This window comes from Heterocephalus glaber, unplaced genomic scaffold, assembly GCF_053883595.1.
Source record: "Heterocephalus glaber isolate CG9 unplaced genomic scaffold, H.glaber_assembly_v1.0 deba00001615, whole genome shotgun sequence".
Lineage (NCBI taxonomy): Eukaryota > Metazoa > Chordata > Mammalia > Rodentia > Bathyergidae > Heterocephalus > Heterocephalus glaber.
The window spans coordinates 475,876-498,871 of NW_028258386.1; the positions used below are offsets into that span (position 1 = coordinate 475,876).

Here is a 22,996-nt window from a genome sequence, read left to right on the forward strand (position 1 = left end):
AGTGGGAGCCTTAACAGCTCCAAAGGAGCCAGCAGGTTTTCTTCTGCATCCCTCAGTTGGGAGCTCTGCAGATTCACAGTCGCTCTGCCTTTTGAAGTCCGGGCCGGCCCAGATCTGGAGCATGGGGCTGGCTGTGTCTGCCTTCCCTCTCCACCCAGCCAGGGTCACCGTTAGCCCTGGTCCTTTCAGGGTGCAGGTTACTCAGCAACAACCTGGGTTTGGGGAGACAGCTCACCGCACCCTGCTGCCCCTCCCACGCTTGGCCACTTCCCTGCCTGGGTTGGCTGAGGCTTGTGACTCCACACGGGCTATGCGGCCTGGTCTCCTCCCAGGAGGTGGGTGTTTCTGCTTGCCTGGATGGCGCCCGACCCTTCCTCCCCCTGCAGACTCCTTTAGATCCTGGGACTAGAAAGGCAGCAGGCAGAAATGCCACCAAGGCCTGAGGGAGAAGAGCAGAAGACATCCCTGATGGGATGCAGGTGAGGGAAAAGCACTGTGGCCCTGCTCCCTTCTGGGTCCCATCTGTGCTTCTGAGGGTGTTCGGTCCTGTGTTCGAGCCCTGGCCTGGCCACCTCTGTGGCTGTGTGGCCTTGGGCAACAAGAGGACCCTCTCTGGGCCCTGGGCCACAGGAGTGAGGACCCTGCGGTAGGTTCCAGGGCTGCTGTGACATCGTTCCCTGTTGCATTGTCTTTTTCTCTGCCTGGTCAGAAACAGTAGCTGTGAGCAGCTCCAGACTCAGCCCACACCTCTGCACCCCAGTGGAACCCCCTTTCCACTGGCCTCTGGCCTGGCCGTGTGGATCCTGGGAGCGTGGGGTGGAGCAGGTATGGCCACTGGCTGCAGGGTGCAGGGTGAGGCTGCGGAGAAGAGCACAGGACTGGGAGAAGCTGGGCTGCAAGTGGGGAGGAGGGCCTGCTGAGCGCCGTCTTCCGCAGAGCTGTACGCGAGGCAGCAAACTCACCCCACCCCAAATTTGGTGCAACTCTGCTCCCCAGCAGCACGGGCTCCAGGTGCTCATGTGCAGTGATTGAGCCCTTGCTGTGTGCTGGTCACTGAGGGGGTTCACATGCACGTGGCTTCCCTTGTCCTCACAGCCCACGACATGGCACTCCCTGTTCTCCTCTTCCCTCTGAGCTGGGTGTGGTGGTAATTCTTGCTCTCAGGAGGCTGAGGCAGGAGGACCACCATGATTTCAAGCAGGCAAGGAAACTGAGGCCCATCAGGTTGAGCAGTGCCATCCATCCCAGGAGTAGGCAGTGGCCAGGGTGGCCTTAGGGACAGTGAGGGGAAGCCGCCGGCCCAAGGCCACCCAGCTGGCCACCCCAGCCTAGCAGCACGGCCATTGAGCCACTCCATTCAGGTCTGCAGTGGTGCTGGGAGCCCTTCCCCGTAGGGCCAGGTGTCCTCTGCCCATGGCAGATGAGGTCACCAACGATGAAACTGAGGCTCAGAGAGGTGAGATCCCCCAGGGCCACACAACTCCACATGGCTGAGCAGGTCTGAGGTGAGATGGGGCCTTCAGGGTCACCCTGGGGTGCTGAGGGTTAGATCGGAGTTCGTGGAGGGCAACTGAGTCCCGATTTTCCTGCCTTGGGGCCCATTTCCAGGCCCCAGCCCGGCCCCAGCAGAGGAGTCGCAGTGCTGAGAGCCGGCATCTGTCGGGACTGGGGTGTGCGGCCCTAACTTGGTGCTCCATGCGGCTGCCAGCCACAGAGGCTTTGGGGAAAACCAAGGCCCAGTGGGTGGGGATCTGGGCTTGAACCTAGGCCTGCCCCCCCCCCACTGCTGTCCAGTAGGAGGCCATGGCCTCTCTTCCACCCTCGGTCCTGTGTCTTTGTGTCCCCAGGAGGAGCTGGGAGCCCTGATGTCTCTCTCCAGTGTCCCTGGTGGCCCTGAGAGCCCCTGCTTCCCAGACAGCAGCAAGGCTGGGAGGAAGGAAGCTGTCAGGAGGCTGAGGTGGGGAGGCCTCCACTTCCCTCAGACACCCTCTTCCTGGGTCTCCCCACAGCCTGACTTCCTGGCAGCCATGACCCCGGGAGTGTGTCAGGTGCATGTGTCACCTGTCACAGGGGTGTGGAGAGAGGGCCTGGGGCAGAGGGGCCAGGGTCCTGCCTCAGTCTCTCTGGGGGCAACTCGCTTGTCCTATCTGCCTCAGGAATGAGATCAGGTCAGAGAGGGGCTGCTGGGTGCCAGGTGAGTTTGCCGAGCTCTTTCAGAACACACACATGGGCACCTCTTAGCCCGCAGGCCATGAAAGGGGGCAGGCGTGGAGGCTGGGCCTGAAGAGGCTCGGGTGGCTCAGGCCACACTGCCTCCATCTGAGGCCCGGCCTGCGGCCACCTGCTTAAATACAGAACAGCGGACCTTTCATTGCCCTGGAGCCCAACCTTGGGGGCAGGTGGACAGTCCCAGCCACGTATGAAGCACAAGACAATGAGTGTGGTTTCTGACACCTGTGGTCACTATGGCCAGGATTTCACAGTGGCAGTCATGCCACTCATGAATAGCAGTGTTTCCACTGTCTGTTCAGAAATCAATGACTCCCATCTTTGTGTTCTGAGAGACACTGACCACTCAGCCCACATGTCACCCTTGGCCCGGCCCATCCACTCCCTGGCGCTGCTGCCTCTTGGGGCTGGTGTCCAGTGGGGGTCACTCACCTGTGTCCCTCGAGGCTCTGCGTCCTCTCATGCATCTCAGCCCGATGATCCAACCGTGTTCTGGGAGCCCCTGTGTTGACCCTGTCACGATGCTGTCAGAGACCACAGGACACTCTCCCCCATGGCCATCACCTGAGATGCCTGAGGACCACAGTCTGTTTCTTCTGAGCAGCCAGGGACTTCTGCTAAACCTGTGACCCTCACCTGGGCCTGGGGACGCCCAGCAGGTGACAAGGTGGAGCCGGGCCTGGCCCTTGCTTGGCAAACCCCAGTCCCTTCTCCTCAGGCAGAGTGCAGGGCAGCCCAGGGTCATGGCCCCTCAGGCCCAGGGTCCCCATCGCCCAGAACCCAGTCACCTTGGACTCTGGCAGACCCTGTGTGACTGACACCTGGGCCAGGAGGATTCCGTCTGAGCTCTGGTGATCCGTGACCTCCAGTGCACCCCAGTGGCCCATGAAATGGGTCTTGCCTTAGAGATCCTCTCTGTCAGAGCCCCCTCCAGCCACTCAGGCTGGACCTGCATCCTGTCTTCTCTCATCCTAATGAAAGCCTGGCCTCCGACGACGTGTGCTTTAGCTTTCGTTTCCATTCTCACTAAAACTGGGAACCACGCCTGCAGTGACAGGACCCTACTTCACCCCCTAGGTGTGAGCACAGGAGGCAGCCAGTGTTGGGGTGTCACTGTGTGTGGTTTCCACCCCCTGGGTCCTGGGATAGGGGATGCCGTGGGGGCACACTGGGTCCTTCCCGGGGTGTGGGGTACAGCCGGGTGGCTGCAGGCGAGCGCACCCCAGGTGGAGGGGAAGGTGCTGAGCGCGCAGGAGGGCAGGTGTGTAGGTTGCAGCAGAGAGGATGCAGTGAGCGCTTTCTGGGGAAGGGGACTTGGGGCCCTGGGCCGAGGCTGTGTGGAGGGGGAGGGCCAGGGATGGCAGGCACAGCTTCAGCTCCGGAGGGAGGAGAGTCTATTTTAGCAACAGGGGAGGGCGGGAGCGATGGAGGAGGGGAAGTGGCTCAGGGCTGTGGGTGCAGCAGCCGGGCTCCCGTGCCCGTGCCGAGCTGAGGCTGCCGTGGGGCCCCTTCCAACCCGACCCGCCCGGCGAGGGCAGCAGGCACGATGCTGGCGGTGTCGCTCAAGTGGCGGCTGGGCGTGGCCAGGCGGAGGCCCAAAGGTACAGAGAGGGGCGGGGCGGGCGAGATCCCAGATTCAGGGTCAGGGTCCCCTGGCCTCTGCTTGTCTCTCCCGCGCCCCCACCTCTGTCCCCGTCCCTGTCCCTCTCTGTCTCTGTCCGGGCTGCCTCCCTGCCTCTCTCCTGCTCCCTCTCCATTCCTGTCCTGTCTTTTCCATTCTCACTGCCTGTCCTTGTTCTCCTGGGTCCCTTTCCTGGTCTCTGTCCATCCCGTGTTCCCCCATTACCACCCCCGGGGAGCCTGGGGGGCCTGGGGGAGGGTGCCGGGCCCCCAGCTGTGGTCCCCAGACCTCACAGCACCCACTGCCTTCCCCGGGCAGGTGAGGGGCAGGGCGGATTTGCAAGCTCTGTGCTTCAGGCTGTGAACTAAGAATAACCACAGGCTAGCGGAGCAGTGGAGCGGTTGTTAATGTCGTGCCACTCCACATTGGAGGTTGCCCCTGCCCTATCCTGATGCTGTGGGAGGAAACCAAGGCACAAAGAGCTCAAGCAACTTGCCCAGGGCCACACAGCAGCCCCTCAGGCAGCTGCACTTCTCGGGTCTGTGGCCCCTGGGCAGGGGACGTGCTGGCACCCACTGCCTGGGTAGTCCGAACAGTGAGGTGCTTGCTGTCTTCTTTTTCAAAATACGAACATTTAAATGCTGGGACCCCTTTCCTCAGCAACCGCCGCATGTTTAATTTTCCCTGGGTGAGACCCTAAGTTCTGTCCATATTGTAATTACTTTTAGGGTCCCAGGCTGCAGTTACCTCCCTTCTGAGGTTCGAGGTTTGAGGATCCCTCTGGTGCTGGGAAAAGGAAGCAGTGACTGCTTGAGAGGCCAGGGGGGCTGTCAGGGTGGGGTCCCTAAGGATGAGTAGGAGTTTGCTGGGTAGAAAAGGAGGAGAACATCTTGTGCTGATGCATGGGGGCTTGGAAGTTCTCCCTTCAGGGCCAGGGAGACCTACGGTCAGAGTGTGAGTGTGGGGAAGAGGAACCCGGCATAGTAGGAGGAGGGGGCTGTGAGGCTGGGACTCTGCCCCAGGACAGCGGGAGCCACAGGAAGCTCTGAGCCCAAGAGAACAGAGGCAGCTTTGAGTACAGAAAGGCGTTGGTTTGATCCGCAGGCTGCCAGGGCTCCAGGAAGGCACAGTGGGGAGCCCAACACAGGGGACTCTGGCCTGCTCCCCCGAGCTGAGTCTACCCTGAGCCCCTCACCCACTGCAGGCCTTCTGCAGAGTGCTCCCCTCCCCCAGCCCTGTTCCCACACTGAGGGCCACAGCAGGCTCAGGTCTGGCTCCCAGTGCCCCTGCCCCTGTCCTCCCTGTACCATCGAGTCCTGGGCCAGGGACCCAAGGACGCCCCCTCCCCAATTGCCCAAGAGCGGCAGCTGGAGAGCTCCGGCTGGTTCTTCGTTCCCTGAGCGTCAACTGAGTGCCCACTGTGTGTGGCACTGTGCATACTTGGAACAGGTGTGAACTGTGAGCTGTATCGCCCTTGGGGCACTAGGGGAAACTGAGGCCTCAGAGGAAGTAGCTCTCCAAGGTCTCTTATCTGAGAAAAGAGAGACAGAGTCTGGGCTCCCTGGCTGCTCTGCCCTCTGGGCTCTCCCGGGTGGCTTGGCAGAGTTGTCAGGGCTGGGCCCCTGCTCTGCTCCTCCATGCCCGGCCTGCTGCTGTCCTCCCTGTCCAGCCTGGTCTCTTTTGCAGAGCCATGTGGCTGAGCAAGGTGGATGGAACCAAGCTGTCCCTGCTCCAATACCCCTGGGTGCTGTCCTGAACCCTGCCCAGGTCTCACACCCAGCCCCAGCTGTGTCTATGGCCCGGTGGACAGTGTGGCAGCATCCGCCTGCCTCAGTCCCATATCTGTGGAGGCTGTGTGTCCCTCTCCCCCTCGAGTGGTCCCCATGCTTCCTGGTCTCAGTTTCCCTTCTGTGCATGGCCTTGCTCCCATCCTCCCATTTGCCCTCAGGCCACCCTGTCTCTCAGCCCTGCCTGCCCATGGTTTACTGGCTGAGGTGCAGGTGACTCATAGCAGATGTGCCACCAGAGATGGCAGCAGCCACGTGACCCTGGCAATGTCGGGCCAGGTTCCAGCCCAAGTGAGTGGCTTGGGAGGCCACAAGGCCGCTGGGGTCCAGGCTGCCATGGAGGTGCGGCCCTTCCCTCAGCTGCCTGGCTGCTCACATGGAGAGGTTGAGGCCACTTCTCCCAGCTCTGGGCCAGCGGGTGGGCCAGGCTGGGACCTGGGCCTCTGAGGGTCAGTGTGTTCCTCTGTCTTTGGTCCTGTTTCTCTCCTGTGCCCCAGCTGCATCCACAACTTCCCCTGAACTTCCTCTCGGGGTCTCTGCCCTCGAAGTGCTCGGAGCTCTGTTCAAGTCTGAGGTTCCGGAGGCCTGGGACCTGAGTGCCAGGAAGAGACATAGACAAATAAGTACTTTTCCTCCCAACAATTCAGGGACCCTTTTGATCAAAAGGATGCCCCAGGACATGCTGGGACTCTACCCAGTAGTGGCCAGTTTGCTCATGACCCTCACAGGATTGTGATGGTCGGCCTGGGGGAAACTGAGGCACAGAGCTGGAAGGGACCTGGATTCCAGGCCTCCTGCCTCTGAGGTACCTGGCTCCTCTCTTCCTCAAGTCCTCAGCCCCTGTGATGTCCTGTCCTGTCCTCCTTCAGCCCTGAGACACCTAATTTGGTCCATAACTCCCCAAACCTCTGCTGGGCTCTCCTGGTCGCCTATCAGCACCTGCCCAGCCCTACCGGATCACAGGTCTGTCTGCAGGACACCTGCTGCCCCTACACCCAGTTGAGTTTCCAAAGGTCCTGGGGGCTTGGTAAACATTCTCTGATAGCCAGGTATGGCGGGAGAGGCCTTTGATAATCCCAGCACTCAGGAGGCTGAGGCAGGAGGATGGTGAGTTCCAAGGCAACTTGGGCTACATGGTGAGATGTTGTCTCAGAAACAAAAGCAAAGCAAAACCACACCTTTGTGTGGGTGAGGGAGCTGGAGCAGGGCCGTGGCCGTGCTTACCCCTGTCCTGTCCTTGGGGTTCTGCCCATCCCTGTGGGAGCAGTCTGCTATCTGCACTTTAGTAGCCCCTGTACGGTTCACCAGGCCCTGGGACAGTGACAGCAGGGCTCAGCTGGCTGCCTGACTCGGCCCCATCTGTAGCTCTGGGCTGGGTCTGCTGTCAGTGGGTGTCACAAGGCCTGGACTCTGTCTCAGAGGTAGGGCTGCTGGGGCAAGATGGGAAACTGAGGCACTGAGGTGTCCCTGAGCTTCCTCTGCCTGGGCCAGCCATGCTGTCCTATGACCTTGACTGGCTCTGCCTGGGACTGGAACCGGCCAGACCTGGGGGGACTGAGGTCAGGGGAAGGATGCGGGAGTGGACAGGTGGCGGGGGTTACCTTGTGGCCCTCACCTGTGGCTGTGCAATCTTGACCCAGCCACTTGGTGGCCTGGGCTTGAGGGCAGTGAAGAGGGCTTCATCTGTGCCCACTGCCAGGTGTCAGCACCATGCCCAGCTCGAGTCTGTACCACCCAAAGGTGCCACTAATGCTGGCACTCAGGCTGCACGTGGCTGATGTCCTCGCCTGGCCCATCTTGGTCCCTGTCTCTCTTGCCCATACGGACACCCATACACCCTTGCTGTGGCCTCTCCTCTACCTGCCCCTCCCTGCCCTTCAGCACTTCAGCCTCCAGAGCTGCTCCCCGGGGAACCAGGACAGGACATCCCTGTCCCTCTGTACCCAAAGCCCTGAGCTGATCAGCCCCAGGCAGGGCAGCCCACTTCTCTCCGTGCAGAGATTCTGACGTGGATCCTGCCTCATTCCAAAACAGACCACAGTGTGGGTGAAATCAGATGAAAGTGAGCCACCAGGTGCTGAGAATTGGCAGACCCAGAAACACTACACAAAGCCCATAATCTTCTGTGACCTTTCCCTGGTTTCCAGCCTACAAAGGTAAATTCTAGGCAAGCGAGGAGCCAGACGCAGCTTCCCAGGGCCTGTCAGACACACTGTCTGGAGGGTGACTGTTTGCCAGGACAGGAGTGGCTGCATGTACCCCAGCTGAGCCCAGCACCTCCCTGGCCAGAGAGGAGGGGCCAGCACACAGGGCCAGCCTGGGGAGGCTGGGCTGAGTCCCAAGCTGGGTCCCAGGGTTCTGAAGTGGGCCCAGAAGCCTCTGTCCCCAGTGCTGGGCAACACACGCCCCTGCTGGTTCCTCGGTGGCCTGGGTCTCCTGGGTAGTCTGCATCTCTGCTGCAGCCAGTGGATGCATCGTGCTGTTGCATGGGTCCCTGACACCCGGTGCAGGGCCTGGTGTCACCATCACCGCCTATCTCCCCAGCACCTGAGTGACCTCTGGCCCTTGGCTAGTGAGTGGGGACAGGAGAGCAAGGGGCATGTGTCTAGAGGAGCCTTGAGTATCCTGAGATCAGTGATCAGGGCTGTGGCCGGCTGAGCAGAGGAGCAGCTGCCAGCTGTGGCTGGAGGTGACCAGCTGGCCCTGCCTGTCATGCTCGGAGGCAGGCCTGGCCTCTGCCCTGAACCCTCGGTCTTTACCAAAAACCCGTGGGCACTGGTGTGGAGGTTGCTAGCACCCTGCCTGGTCTGGCTCATGGGGAAACTGAGTCCTGGGGCAGGGCCTGGGGGACTACTGGGACTTGTGGCTCAAGCAGCACTGTGCTTCACTCTGGGTCCTGTGCTGCTCTAAGTCATCAGGTTTGGACTGCGCTCGTATCCTTTTCTGATGTGATCACTGCAGAGGGCTCCAGGGCAGGCCAAGTGTCTGTAGGAGCCATTCACACTGCGTGACCACACTGCCTGTCCACACTGCACAACCACAATGGGCATCCACACTCCTGTCCCAAGCACTGAGGAGGGCGAGTCCCCTTTAAGCAGAGAGCCACCCACCCATGAGCTGTGTCCCTCCCCTAGCCCCTCCCTGGGTCAGGGACAGCCAAGCTGCAGGCCGTGGTGGGCAGCAAGAAAAAGCAGCATGCTGTGTGGGCTGCGTGGCGAGACCCCTGGAGAGGAGGGTAGGTCATGCACAGGTACATGCAGAGGGGCAGAGGGGCGGTGACTGGTGGTGACAGCTGGCACTCTGGTCCTGGAGCTGCTGCCTAGAGACAGGACGGGGTGGCTGGAGCAGGCTGTCTTCCAAGGGCCGGGTCTTGGGGAGGGATGGGGAGGAGGTCAAGGACACTGCAGGTGCAGGGCAGGGAGACTGGGTGTTTCCAGGACCCAGGGTGCCCAGGAGGCTCTGTGTGTGGCCCAGGGGAGTGCTAGGCCACACGGATGCAGGGAGGGCTGGTTGGCTGCTCCATCCTCTGTCTGTCTGTCTCTCTCAGGCCTCGGCCTGACCCTCATGGGAAGTCACTCTGCCTTCACACCTGGGTTCTGCCCCTCCTGGAGCCTCCACCCTCTGCATGGCCACTCCTAGGAGGGGAAACTGAGGCTGGGGAGGGTAGGCTGAGTGTATGTCAGGGCCCAGGGGAACTGTGGGGACAGAGACAGGACCCAGTCAGACCCAGGGCACAGTCACTCAATCCTCGTGACACCCAAAGTCAGGCACATTATTCTGATTGTGCAGCTGGGGTGACTGAGGCACTGGCTACCAGGCGTCTTGTCTGAGGTCATACGGCAGGCTGGGACAGCCCAGACCCCAATGTGGGGCTGTGACCTCAAGCATTGCCTTCCTGGCCTGGGCGCCCGTTCGTTCCAGCCCAGAGCCCATAAAGGGTTGGTGCCTAGGGCCACACCCCACCCTGGCTTGGGCCACAAACAGGCCCCCCTGCCTCCTGGCCTGCACCCGCGCCCACATGGAGATCTTGCTGAGACCCAGATTCGACCCCAGCTGGCACACGAGGCCTCTCTGGGCTTCACCAGGCGTCTTCTCTCTTTGATAACTTCCTGGATCCCAGCCTCAGCCCTAGTAGCCCCACCTGACCTCCTCCCCAGGTCCTAGAGCCTGGCGATCACACCTGCCTCAGATGACATCAACTGGAGCTTCAGACACAGAGGGATCCAGGTGCTCAGTTACCATCACCAGGACCCTGGGTTGGCTGCCTGGCCTGGCCTGGTCATGGGGCCTCTCTGGATCCCACAGGGGGTTGGGCCAGGTCCATGGGACAGCTGTGCAGTATGGTCACCTGCTCAGACAATGATGAGGTCCCTCGGCCCACACCCTCCCTCCAGTACCCCATTTACCTCCACCAGCCTGAATTGAAAGGCACTGTGGGGTGCACAGTGTCTGCAATGGGGTCCCTGGCCTCCTGCGGGGCTGTGGCCCAGAGCTCAGGGCTGTGGCTGTGTGTCTGTCTGTCGGGGTCTGCCCTTCCTGTACCCCAGCTGTGAGCAACTCCTCTCTGCTTCCATCCTCTGCTGAGAGTGGGAACTCAGCTCAAGCCAGACTCCTGGGCACCTCGGTGCCAGGTGGTGTCCCCTTCCCTAACTTGGATGCAGGAAGCAGAAGGGACCTGCACCTGTGAGGGTCCAGGAGCAGCGGGAGGAGCAGGCTGTGGGGTGGTGCCTCGCCCACAGTTCCTGGAGTGGGGAGCCCTCCAGGGGGGTTCATAGCACCCTGCTGTTCCTGTGGGGCCTGGACTCCCCATGGGGGCACTGCCTGGAGGGAGAGCCAGAGTGTGGATTGACCAATGGGGCTTGGGGCCAGGGGTCCCACCTGCTGCTCACCTCTCTGGGTCATGGTCTCCTGTCTGTAACAGGGGGACAGCCAGGAGCACTTGTGTGGCTCTAAGGGCCCGAAGGACCTACTGTCACAGTGTGTCCACCCACAGAAGGCTGCTTCTGCCCTCCACACATCCCTGTCTCAGTGCCATGGGCAGAGGGCGGTGGTGGCAGGGAGATGCCCAGGGTAGTGGGGCTGCCAGGCTGAGCGCTCCACCGCCACAGAGAGGGTCCCTCTGCTCTGTCCTGGGCAGGGGGCAGGCAGGGGACCTTATGGGGAGCCACACAGCCCAAGGTTGAATCCTGGCTCTGCCACTCACACATTGTGTGCCCCTGAGCAGTTCCCTTGACCCCTCTGTGCCTTAGTTTCCTCGTCTGTAAAATGGGGATGATGATGGCTTCCACCATTTAGGATGACTGTAAGGATAAAGTGCTAATAATCTCGAAGCTCTTACACCAAGGCCTGGATCTACATCACTTTGGCCTTACCTCTTGGTGTTGATCCTCTGTGCCCAGTTTCTCCACCTGGAAAATGGGAATGATGAATCCACTGCCTCAGAGGCAGTGAGTAGTCAATGAGATCATGCCTTCGAAGCACATGGCATCGGTCCCGTGCTTATCACAAGGAGTGCATGTGGTGGAGACTAGGGAAACCCTTTGAGCAGGGATGGAGGAGTCACAGTCCCCACACATCTGGGATCACAGTGCATCCAGCACCCCACTTTTCAGGGGCTAAACCTGAGGCTGGGAGAGAAGCAACTGTCTCACTTTGCTCCTGGACCACTGAGATGGGTCTGGCCAGGCTGCCCAGCCCAGCCTTGAGCTCAGATGCTACTGCCTCAGTTCCTGCCCTGGAATCACAGGCAAGGGCCATGGCTGGTGCTCAAATGGCCTTGCTGATGACAGCTGTCTAGGAAGCCTGTGGACTCCCATCCTGTTGGGGCCCCTCTGTCCTCAATGCCCCTCCTTACAGCCATAGAGGTAGGCTTAGGCAGTGCCACTCCTGCCCCTGCCTAGGCGGCACCCTGGCACAGCCTCCTGGCAGCCACTGACTTCCTTTTCCCTTTGTCAGAGCTCAATAGCTCCCTGGGGACTCGGAGAAAGGGCAATTACAAAGGCAAATTGGCAACGATGCTGGGAGAAATGAAATGGCAGAGAACCCCATGCACCCACTGGGCCAGAGCAGGGCAGAAGGGGCCAAGGTTTGCACAGGCTGTGTCCTCCCTTCCTTGCTCCTGTACCCAGCCCATGCCACCCGGCTGTGGAAGCTGATCTCCCTCCAACTGAGTTCTTGCAGGATGTGGATGAAGGCAAAGCTCTAATTGCCCGTTGCTGGAAGGAGACAGAAAAAAAAAAAAGAAAAAACAGATAAAAATATCTCTGTTTTTTATGCACGTTTCCAGTTGAAAATTGATGGGAAAGATGTTTTTGAAAAACCCTTATCTCTAAGCATATAATTACTGGGTCTCAGAACAAATGGGAATGAGCAGGAGAGTGTATGCAGGACCTGGGGGAGGGTGAGTCCCACGGTTTCTATAAATAATCACCCCAATGTCCCAGCCAGCTGACCTCAGGGAGGGCAATCCCCATGCTACAGACAGGGTTGGAGATGGCAGTCCCATAGCCAGCAAGTGGTTCTGACACCGCTTGGTGCTTGGGCTGAGTGGTGCCTCAGTTTCCCCACCCAGGGACTCTCTTAAAAGTGGGCACACTTCAGGATCTTGGATGTCCAGGCACTTCCTGCTTCAGAATCTGGGAGAAAACTCTGGAAGCAGGGATGTGAACCTGCAGAGACCCCATCCCCCTGACAGCCAGTGCCTGGCCTGGTGATAGCTCTGTCCTGCCATCCCCGAGTCTGGCTTAGACTCTATTCTCTCATTGTTGTGATCAGGGTGCAGGGGTCCTTGGTCCTCTCCCACTCCCTGGGGTTTCCCAGCCTGGCTAGGGTGAGCTTGGGCCTGAGTTTCCCTGACCTTTCTTAGAGATGGCCCTGAGCCCTCCACAGGGATCCTGGGGCTGGCCCAACTTGCTGATCTCCAGGCTGGGAGGAGCCGGTGGCAGAGTCTCCTCTGCAGGATGGAACATTGTTACCTCAGCTTCCACTGCAGGGCCCGTGCGGCAGTGGTGCAGGTGTGCATGGGCTTTGATCTTAGTACTTGGGGATCATCTGGGGCTCAGGAAGTGACCCTCAGGGCTGTCATGGAAGACTCTGCCTAGTGGGGTATCACTCACATCCAACGGGGCGGGGCACTGATGTGAGCAAGGTCTGGAGGAGGCTGAGCCAGGACAGCCCCAGGGGCCTGTATACCATTTGGGCTTCCCTGTGGTGCTATTAGTGGTTTAGTAGCTTAGGGCAGAGTGAAGGTGGGGGACACGGTGCCGAGCCCCACCCCTTACCCAGCCAGAGCCCCCTCCCTTACCAGAGCCCTGCCCCACCTGCAGGGCATAACTTCTCTTGGGGTGACATCACTGCCCTAGGGGACATTTATCAGTGTCTGAAAGTGAACCTTCTGTTATCACAGGTGCTCCTGGCACCTGTGCTTGGAGGCTGGGGTGCTGCTGACTATCTTGCAGTGTGGTGGTTTAGAAACTATCCTGGTGCGGTGGAGAGACCGGGCAGATGTGGGGTCTGCTTTGTGGAGCCACTTTGTGGGTGCAGAGCACTCAGAGGACAACACAGGCCAAGCTGTGGCCATTCCCTCACCTTGGTCCTCAGGCTGTGGCCAGGGCAACAGGCAAGGGAATTAAATAGACAGTATGAAAAGAGGTATAGCATTTCACAAGTGAGAAATAAAAGTGTCACTTGCATAGATGACATGATCACATATACAGAAACATTTTTAAATCTACAGATTAACTGTTAGAATTAGTACATGGATTTAAAAGTTTAGAGTACAAAATTGACTGTAGTTTTAAATATCCACAGAACATAAGTAGGAAGTGACATTTGAAAACAATGCGGTTTATAATAGCATTGATATGCTTCAAATGCCCAGGAAAACATTTAATGAAAGAGGTCTGAGACCTTTGCTGGTGAAAGTGCACAAAAAAACCCAAGCTGAAAGCAGGGTATGGTAGTGCACACCTGTTATCTCAGCACTCAGGAGGCTGAGGCAGGAGAATCACTGCCAGTTCAAGGCCAGCCTGAGCTACATAGTGAGTTTGAGCCCAGCCTGGGCTATATAGCAAGACCCTGTCTCAAAACAAAAAAACCCAAGCAGACCCAGCCTAGGGGGAAGAGGTGAAACTATTGCATCAGGCGGGTGGTCTTTGAGAGGCCGGGGTCCTCAATGACCTATTGTCCATTCAAAGACCTCCTGTCTCCCTTTAGGTATCTCTGGGTTTCTCACTTCCACTCTGGTAAAGAATGGGGAAGTGAGGCGAGGCTGGCTCAGAGCTGAAGCCCCCAGCAGAGAACAGGGAAGTCAGGACCTTGCTGAAAAGAAACCAATTTGAAGCAAAGGTATCATTTATAAGGTCGGGAATGCAAGGAACAGGTGCCAGGTAACAGGACACAGTACAAGGCAGGGGAATTCAACTGAATTTCCAAAGGTCAGAGGACTACAGTACTCATAGGGGTAAGGTGGTTTCTAAAAATAACTGTTTCACTGATTGGTGAAATCTAAGTCAATCAGGGTCTCCGCCTCCGTTTCTGGGTTGAGGAAAGGTCTGGAGGCTAAGGGGAACATGGTGCATGCAATAAGGTCATGAGAGCTAGCTTCCTCAAGTACGTAACTACGATAAGCTTGTGGTAAATACTCAGCCATCAGCCACCCAGCTCATGTCCTACATCGTCCTTACCTATACCTTCCTCTAACTGGCCCTACAGAACTGTCTGGAGTCTGTCACCAAGCTAACCAAATCCTTTCCACCCAACCCCCTGTCCCCTTCCTGGACCTCTGCCCATAGGCAAAGGAAACGTGTAAACAAAATCTCATGTGTAAATGCTTGTCATGCTTGGTTCAGAGTCATCCACTATGGGGACAACAGAACCCGCCTTTCAGCAGACGAATTGCCAATGACCCAGGCACCCATTCCGTGGCACCCATTCCATGACACATGTGTGCACAGTGTGAATACTGCGGACACACACAACATGCATGAGCAGTGAGCAACTGAGCTACATGATTGAAACAAGATTCAAAAGCCAACGATGTATTCCGTGACTCTGTTTATACACCATTGTGGAAAGATCGAGAAATCATGGGACCAAAAGAGATCAGTGTTGGCCGGGATCCGAGGGTGGGAGAGGTGGATATGAACAGGCAGTGTGGGAGAATTGCAGGGGGCAGAGCTGCTGCAAAGCCCGGCTGTGGGGTGTCGGAGATGAAATGCACACCACAGAGTATATATTAATCCTGCGTCTCAATTGTGAAAGCAGAGAAACACTTGTGGACAGATTGCCGGACCCCACCCAAAGCCTCCAACTATCAGGTTCTTGGGGCCTAACATTTATTTTTCTGGCCAGTTTGCAGCCACGTGGGTGTTGCTGCCAGAGACGGGATTTTGGGATCCCCCTGTTATGCCGGTCTTCGGTCTAGATCACAGGACTCCACCCCACCCCAGGACACCAAAATCTACCGGAGCTCTAGGCCCCTGTATAACACAGCTCGTGCTGGCATAAAGCTACATACAACCCCTGTATGCACTGAGCAGCCCATAACTGCAGGTTCAACCAATTGCATCACAACTGTCTGAAAAATAACTGCACTCTCACTGAACCTGTGCAGAGTTGGTTTCTTGCCGTCTCTGCAGAGGCACAGTGTAACACGCACCCACAGCGTCTGCAGTAGGTGGGGTAACAGGAGGGCCCATGTGGGTTCTGCCACATGGCGTCATCCTGTGTGAGGGCTCAAGTGTCAGTGGATTGGGGTGTTTGGGGGATCCTGGACACAGGGGTGACTGTACCTTAAATCGTGTTTACTTTCTAATAAGACCCAGCGCAGGGCCAGTGCTCTACCCACGGCTGCATGCTGTATTGTCTGGGGATGGTGACAAGGATGATGCTCAGGAACAGACAGAGCTTCTGCTCTTAAAAATTCACCAGTTGTGGGTGGCAGAATCTGCAGATGTGGAATCTAAGCATAGAGCTGACTGCACCTTTTGTTGTTTTTTCAGTCCTGGGGATTCGGAACTCAGGGCCTTTGCACAGAGCTGCAACCCCATCCCTTTTTATTTTTTACTTCAAGACAGAGTCCCACTAAGTCGCTAAGTTGCCCAGCCTGGGCTTGAACTTGTGATCTTGCCTCAGCCTCTCAGAGTGCTGGGATGACAGGCTTGAGCCATTATACCTGGCTGTACTTTTCTGATGTTTGAAATAAATGAAAAACTTCCTAGTAATTAAAAAAATCCCAAAAGACAGATTTCGCTGCAGACTAGACACATCCCAGAGAGAGAGACTCAGGAAATGTGGCGGTGAAGTGGGATATGTGGGTTGTGGGGTCCGAAGCACCTCTCCCGGGGCGGGCTGGGGCAGCAGGCTGCCATCGGGCCACCCTGAGTGTCAGAAGACGTGGCTCACATGCTGCAAAATGTGGGATCTGCTCAGGATGCTGGTACAGCACTGCCTTGCAAGTGCATGTGTGTGTGTGTGTGTGTGTGTGTGTGTGAGTGAGCTCCCAGTCACAGCAGGCGCGCAAGCTCAGCCCTGCACAGGGCCAGCAGACCTGGGTCTCACTGGGATTGTGCAATGTTCAGCTGTGTGGCGTGGGCACAGAATGTTCTGTCTGGGCCTTGGCTTCCTGATCTGCACAATGGGGTCATTTCAGCAGTCCTGGGTGTCTGGCATTTGACTGCAGAGTGGCTGTGACATCTGGGGTGCGGTGAGAACCCACAGAGCCACTCAGCCAGAAGATCCAGGGTGCGGCCTCCCTGGGACTGACACTCAAGGACCCAGCCCAGGACCAGGGCACTGGCAGAGAGGGACCCATTGCAGCCCTAGGAGGGTCCTGGGGCCAGGCAAGAGGATGCACACTTAGAGTGGTTCTGTCTCTACAGACGACCGGCCTTACTGCAAAGGGGGCCAGGACAGGGGCGGTGCTGACGGGGGCTTGGCCTGCCGCAGACAGAGCATCCCAGGTACAGCATCCCTGTCCCTGCTGCCCGAATCTTCTGTCCAGCCCTGGCCACCATGCCTTGCTGCCCGATCACAGCCCATCTCTCCCTGGCAGAGGAGTGCCGTGGTGTCACTGTGGTGGAGCTGACCAAGAGCGAGGGCAGCACGCTGGGACTGACAGTCTCAGGAGGCACCGACAAGGATGGGAAGCCCAGGGTCTCCAGCCTCAAGCCCGGGGGTCTTGCGGCCAGGTGGGTGACTGGGCAGCCAGGGAATGGGGCTGAATGTGGTGTCTGCAAGAGGAAGGATCCGTTCCTGCTCTCGGCCTCTCTGAGGTCCCTCCACATGCACCTTTGCCGCAGTGTCCCCCTCCCTGGGGCTTATTCCCTGCTGCTCGTCCCCTCCTGTGAGGCACAGACCATTGCTTCTTAGGGAAATTCCCCTTCCTGCGAGAGGCCCTGGCTGTCCTGCTTTCACTGCGTGGGACTGGACCAGTGCCTGGCCTCTCCGCACCTCTGAGGAATGAGAATCAGAAGCTCTCAGGGGTCCCGGGTGGCAGGTGTGGGTGCCAATCCCAGGCTACTGGTCACCATGTGCTGGCCTCGCACAGGAGTGACCTGCTGACCGTGGGTGACCACATCCGGTCGGTGAATGGCATCCACCTGGCCCGGCTACGCCACGATGAGATTGTTGCCCTGCTGAGGAACGTGGGCGAGCGCGTGGTGCTGGAGGTGGAGTATGAGCTGCCCCTGCCCGGTGGGTGCCTCACCTCGGAGGCGGGGCGGGGGCCGTGCCAGGCGGGGGTGGGGAGGTGTGTGTGTGTTGTCACCAGGAGGCCACAAGGCCCAGCCAGGCCTGTGGCTCTTCCCAGTGGGGGCCTGGGGGACCCTGGCCAAGCACTGTTCCCGCCCTGCTCGGAAGCTGCAGCCCGGGCATCTGAATTCCCAGTGTTGGTCTTGACCCTGGCTGAGCCCAGCCACAGACCTGAGCCTGAGGCCGCCTGGTGCTCAGGAGCTAGTGCAGCCCTCCTGTCCTGTGGTGGTAGCGGGCATCGGGGTAAAGGTCCCTCTAGGCCTCCGCACCCGGAAGTCTCTGAGGCTGGTCACCCAGCACTCCCGGGATGGGCTTTGGGAATGTCTGCCAGCATGGGCACTTGGGAGAAACTCACGGGTCCCTCTCTCCTCTGCAGCCCTGGAGAACAACCCCAGGATCATCTCAAAGATGGTAGACATCTCCCTCTACAAGGAGGGCAACAGTTTCGGCTTTGTTCTCCGAGGTCAGTGTGGGGACCACTTGGCTCAGGGCACAAGAAGGGGGCTAAGGTGCATCCCATGTACTTTGGGCTTTGCTTCCTACTCTAAAGAACCCTGGACCATTAAGTGAAGTGTTTGGGGCTAAGCAGAGTGAGAGAGACCCTAATACCCAAGAGGGATAGGGAAACCACTGCTGAGATTGAAAACAAAGTTTGGAGCTGCCTAGCAACCAGGCCAGAAAGGGAAATAAGATGAGATCTCAGGGAGGGAAGCAGAGAGATTTGGATCTGGGTTCTGTCCCTTGTCCCATCTGTGGAGAAGTTGCAGTTGGTGTCTCTGGAGAAGTCCATGAGTATTGAGGACAAGGCCTCAGGCAGGTGTCCTCAAGGGAATTTCTCAGGGGCCAACTGGGCTCTGGGCAGAGAGGAAGGGGTACGAAGATGGGTGCTGCTTCCTGTTGAATCTTGCCCAGGAGGTGCCCATGAAGACCTGCACAAGTCCCGCCCGCTCGTCCTGACATATGTGCGGCCAGGGGGCCCGGCTGACAGGTGAGCTCAAGCCAGGGAGACCCACACCACCCCAAGGAGCCCCAGCCCCGTGCAGCGGCCGAGTGGAGCCATGCTGCCCTCTCCCACTGAGCCCACGGACACCGGGATGAGGCCTGGGGAGAGGGTCCCCAGCATGTGCTCTCCACGCCCTCTGGGTCAGCCCTGCCCCAGACCTGCAACAGCCCGGGGCTGGGAGGGAGAGCGTGGGGAGGACACACCCCGTGCTGCCCTTGGAGAATCCTGGCATGGCCTCATGGCCAATCTAAATCTGTCCCAGGACAGGGCCTGGCTGAGCTATTCCAGGATGGTCTGGAACAGCCCGGGCCACCTGTCAGGGTGGGAGGGGACCCAGCCAAGGAGGCACTTGCCCTCCCTGGGCCCTCAAGGTCCTTCCCACAGGTGTCACCAGTGCAGGGCGAGGAGGACCTGGAGGGTGGGAACGTGACGTCCACCTCTCCGTGCCAGTTACCCTGGCGGTAACTCCTCGGCCCAGCCCTGGAGGGCGCCCCCACTCTCTCCCTGCCCTTCCTGCAGGGAAGGCTCCCTGAAGGCGGGTGACCGGCTGCTCAGTGTGGACGGCATCCCGCTGCATGGGGCCAGTCACGCCAGTGCCCTGGCCACCCTGCAGCAGTGCGGCCACGAGGCGCTCTTCCGGGCAGAGTATGATGTGACTGCCCCAGGTGCCAGCCCAGACGAAGCGCGTGCCACATGTTGGGTGGGGGGCACCCTGGGGACCCATGGAGTGCAGTACAGATGAGGCCTGTGTCTCATGGAGCTGGCCTCTGGAGGGGAGAGGAAGTCAGGCAGCCGAATAGATAGCAGTGTGTCCACTGGGTACCAGGAGGGGAGGGAGAGTCAAGCCTGGGTTTAGGGGTGCAGGGTGTGGGTTATGGAAGCTGTGGGTTATGGTGATGCTTCCAGCCAGGAGCACAGTCGGCTGTTCTCTGGATGACAGGGACTCTTGCACATGTTGTGGTGGCCCCTGCGCCCATTTAGCTTTGTAGAATGGGGACCTCACACATCACTGGGGTGCAGAATAGGGTCGGGAGGCCGGTGCACCCCCTTTCCCAGCCAACTTGCCTGTCTCCGTGAGCAGACTCTGTGGCCGGGATGTCTGGGCCACTGGTGGTGGAGATCTCGAAGATGCCAGGGTGTGCCCTGGGCATCTCGCTCACTGCTGGCTGCCACTGGAACAAGCCCGTCATCACGATCGACCGCATCAAGCCGGCCAGTGTAGTGGACAGGTGAGCCCACTGGGCACTGTCTCTGGGGTGTGTGGGGACGGGGCCCAGCTTCGGTTGGACCAGCTTCCACATCTGCCCGGCCAGGAGCGGGGCCCTGCGCGTGGGGGACCACATCCTGTCTATCGACGGCACCAGCACCGAGTGCTGCTCCCTGCAAGATGCCACCAAGCTGCTGGCCGGCATGGCAGAGAAGGTGCGGCTGGAGGTCCTGCCTGCACCCCAGAGCCGGTGGCCCCCACAGCCCGTGGATGCAGGTGAGTCTGGGGCTTGGGCCAAGCCGGGCTGATGCAGGGTGAGAGCAGGGCAGCTGGACAGCAACCAGGAGGCAGAGAGGCCTTGCCACCTGCCCAAGCTCCACAGCCAGGTGGAGTCCCTGGGTCCCCCGACCTCCTGTGCAGCTGGGGCAGAGGGAGGTGCTGCTAGCAGTGTAGACCATGTGGGAGTGCAGGGGCTGGGATGAGGGGCCTGAGCTAACAAGATGTGCAGAGCCCCAGGATGTCTGGGCCGGTGGTGCAGAAAAGGGGGAAGAAATGTGGGCCATGGCCAGGGCAGCCACACTGTGGCCAGACAAAGGGTCAGCTGTGGCTGTGGTGATACCTGTGGCTGAGACCTCCAGGCCCGGACCTGATACCTCATCCTGGAAGGAGAAAGAAGGCTGAGGTGGTGCCAAGCCAGGTTTATGGCCCCTGGCTGGGGGATCCCAGGCTCCTCTGCCCTCTGTCCCTTGCCAAGCCCCTCTCTCCTGCCCACAGTGAAGGTACAGAGGTGTGAACCCCCTGGCTGGGATCCCCACGCGCCCTCCTGCCATAGCCCGCGGCCCAGCTGGGGCCCAGAGCAGAGCCGAGGTGTGGATGCCCGTTCCTGACGGTCGGAGGGTCCAGAGACGGGGTTGCCTGCTCTCCCCTGCATGTTGCGGGTTCCACATGGGGTCCGGCTCCCTGGGCCGTGCAGTGAGGCCCATGTGTCCTCCCCTAGCCCTGTCCTCCAGCCCTTTTTCCTCATCGCCCGTGGACCATGCCTCTCCCCGCACGCACCCCAGCACTCTGCCTCGAGGACCCCCTCCCGGGAGCCCACGTGCCACTCCGGGGCGCAGGAGGCCGCGCAGGAGGGAACACAGGAGCTCGAGTAAGTAGGCCTGGTCCCTGGGTGGGCATAGGCACCAGAGAGGCCCAGAAGCCCTCAGGTGTGGCTGGTCCCTTGCCTCAGCACACACTGGCACCAGGGACCCTGGGAGTGTCGTGCTCCATGACAGAGCCAGCCACAGAGCCGGGAGTAGACTGATGGCTGCAGGTGCTGGTCTAGGGCAAGACTAGGGCCAGAGAACAGAGAACAGCTCTTCTCTCCCTTCTTTCCCTTTATCCCTTCTCTCCTTCCCTCTTTCCTTTTCTCCTCCTTTGCTTGCTCCCTCCCTCCCTCCCTTCCTTCTCCCCTTTCCTCCTTCCTTCCTTTCTTCCTCCCCATACTGGAGATGGAACCCAGGACCCCACACATGCCACACAAGGCCAAGGTCTCCTCTGTGGTGACGAACACATCCTGGAATGGGGCTCGGCCATGTGTGCTAAGGGTCTCCAGAACTACTTGCCTGGAATTGCACATTTTAGCTGGGTGGCTTTGATAGGCATGACTTGTGTGTGTAACAATAAACCATCACCCCAAACCATGTAGAACACCAGGATGTGCGGAAGCATGGTCTACACAGCAGGCTGCCCCGTACCCAGCTCTGTTCCCAGGGTTCTGTCACCAGGGCCAGCAATTAGTGAAGCCTCTCAGCATCCTTTCCATCCCTCCATGTCACTGGCCAAGGCCAGCTGCACCCAGCGACCTGCCCCATCCTGTCCTCACCTGTCACCACAGCTCAGGACTTGTGCCCAGGGCCCTGACATGACTTAATTGTGACCCAGCGCATGGAGGTGAGGGGCTGGCAGACAGGATAGGATATGGTATGGCTGCTCCACTGGGTTTCTGGGTATTGACAACCTCTCAGTGTGGCTAATTTACCTCACCATGGTGGGTCCCTATGGGAGGAAGCATGGGAGGAAGGGGCTGGGCACTTCCCCCTGATGTGTCTCTGGTGGAACACAGAGGGCCAGGGCAGGGCATTTCCTGTAGCCTGGGGTTCCCCGTGGATATGGAGGCCCAGTGATCCAGGCACCAGTAATGGCGACACCCTGAAACTCTGCTCTACAAAGTCTCAGCCTTGGCGTTGCCCTGATTCCATCCCTCACCCTCTGAGTGGGAGAAGAGGTTCCAGGTGTCCGTGTGCCAGTCATCTCGGTCACCTCAGACTGGAATTCAGGGCCTGAGCAGGCCTGGGGTCCCTGAGTGCTGTCGCCTCATCCCACAGTGTCCCTGGCGTCCAGCATGGTGGGGCCCGGCGGGCAGATTGTGCACGTGGAGACCACGGAGGTGGTGCTGTGTGGGGATCCCCTCGGTGGCTTTGGCCTCCAGCTCCAGGGTGGTATCTTTGCCACTGAGACTTTGTCATCCCCGCCCCTTGTGCGCTTCATCGAGCCCGATAGCCCAGCAGAGAGGTGAGCCCCTTCCTCCCGGGCCCACCAACCCTAGCTAGAGGCCCCGGGACAGTAGGGAAACTGAGCCATGGGTACTTCCTCTCCCCATCCTATGGCCTCCATCAGCCCCATTTACCTTTGAGGAGGCTGAGGCTCAGAGACGCTGACTCCCTGGCCCGGGTACACACAGCTCGGGCAGGAGGTCCTCAGGATTTGAGTCTTCTCTGTCCTCCTTGGGGAATGGGGCCTGGCTGGTGACATCATCCTGGGAGAGAAATAGGGAGACAGAGACTAGTATCGTGTGACAGAGTGCCGAGGACATGGCACTGTCACGTGCTCTACCCCCACCGGGCCCAGGTGTGGGCTGCTGCAGGTGGGCGACCGCGTCCTGGCCATCAACGGTGTCGCCACTGAGGACGGGACCATGGAAGAGGCCAATCAGATGCTTCGGGATGCCGCACTGGCCCACAAGGTCATGCTGGAGGTGGAGTTCGATGTGGCGGGTGAGCAGGTGCCCTCTGTCCCTGCCTGGTGACCCTGCTCCTCGAGCCCTTCGTGGTGGAGAGGAGGTCACAGGGCAGGGCCCAGAGGGTGCAGAACCTGAGTTCCAGCTTGGGGTTCCCACACCTGTGACCTGGCACAGGATGCCCCCTCCCTGTGCCCTGAGTCCTTATCCGTCAGGGTGGGGGGAGTGAGGTCCCACAGGTTGGGGTCCCCACAGTCTGGTCCAATCCATCTCTGCAGAGTCCGTCTTACCCAGCAGTGGCACCTTCCACGTGAAGCTGCCCAAGAGGCGTGGTGTGGAGCTGGGCATCACCATCAGCTGTGAGTCCCCACCACCCAACCAGGGTCGGGCATGGCTGCCT

The 22,996-nt window shown here is 59.4% G+C and overlaps 1 protein-coding gene across 8 annotated transcripts in view; it reads left to right on the top strand.

Moving 5' to 3' along the window:
- The window catches only part of Grip2 (glutamate receptor interacting protein 2), a 49,002-nt gene that overhangs the window by 14,406 nt on the left and 11,600 nt on the right, over positions 1 to 22,996 (top strand). For 2 of the 8 annotated variants that reach the window (XM_004870486.3, XM_004870485.3), the window contains exons 1-14: positions 3,635 to 3,830; positions 16,518 to 16,598; positions 16,691 to 16,826; positions 17,186 to 17,331; positions 17,765 to 17,851; positions 18,301 to 18,376; positions 18,911 to 19,056; positions 19,473 to 19,620; positions 19,705 to 19,874; positions 20,373 to 20,465; positions 20,596 to 20,745; positions 21,965 to 22,151; positions 22,488 to 22,633; positions 22,875 to 22,955. In XM_004870486.3, the coding sequence (XP_004870543.2) occupies positions 3,776 to 3,830; positions 16,518 to 16,598; positions 16,691 to 16,826; positions 17,186 to 17,331; positions 17,765 to 17,851; positions 18,301 to 18,376; positions 18,911 to 19,056; positions 19,473 to 19,620; positions 19,705 to 19,874; positions 20,373 to 20,465; positions 20,596 to 20,745; positions 21,965 to 22,151; positions 22,488 to 22,633; positions 22,875 to 22,955 (1,702 nt within the window). In that variant the 5' untranslated portion in view covers positions 3,635 to 3,775. Of the gene's footprint in view, positions 1 to 3,634; positions 3,831 to 16,517; positions 16,599 to 16,690; positions 16,827 to 17,185; positions 17,332 to 17,764; positions 17,852 to 18,300; positions 18,377 to 18,910; positions 19,057 to 19,472; positions 19,621 to 19,704; positions 19,875 to 20,372; positions 20,466 to 20,595; positions 20,746 to 21,964; positions 22,152 to 22,487; positions 22,634 to 22,874; positions 22,956 to 22,996 lie in introns of those variants that run through there. The other 6 variants (XR_002391145.2, XM_087196824.1, XM_004870483.3 and 3 more) reach the window with 5 other exon arrangements.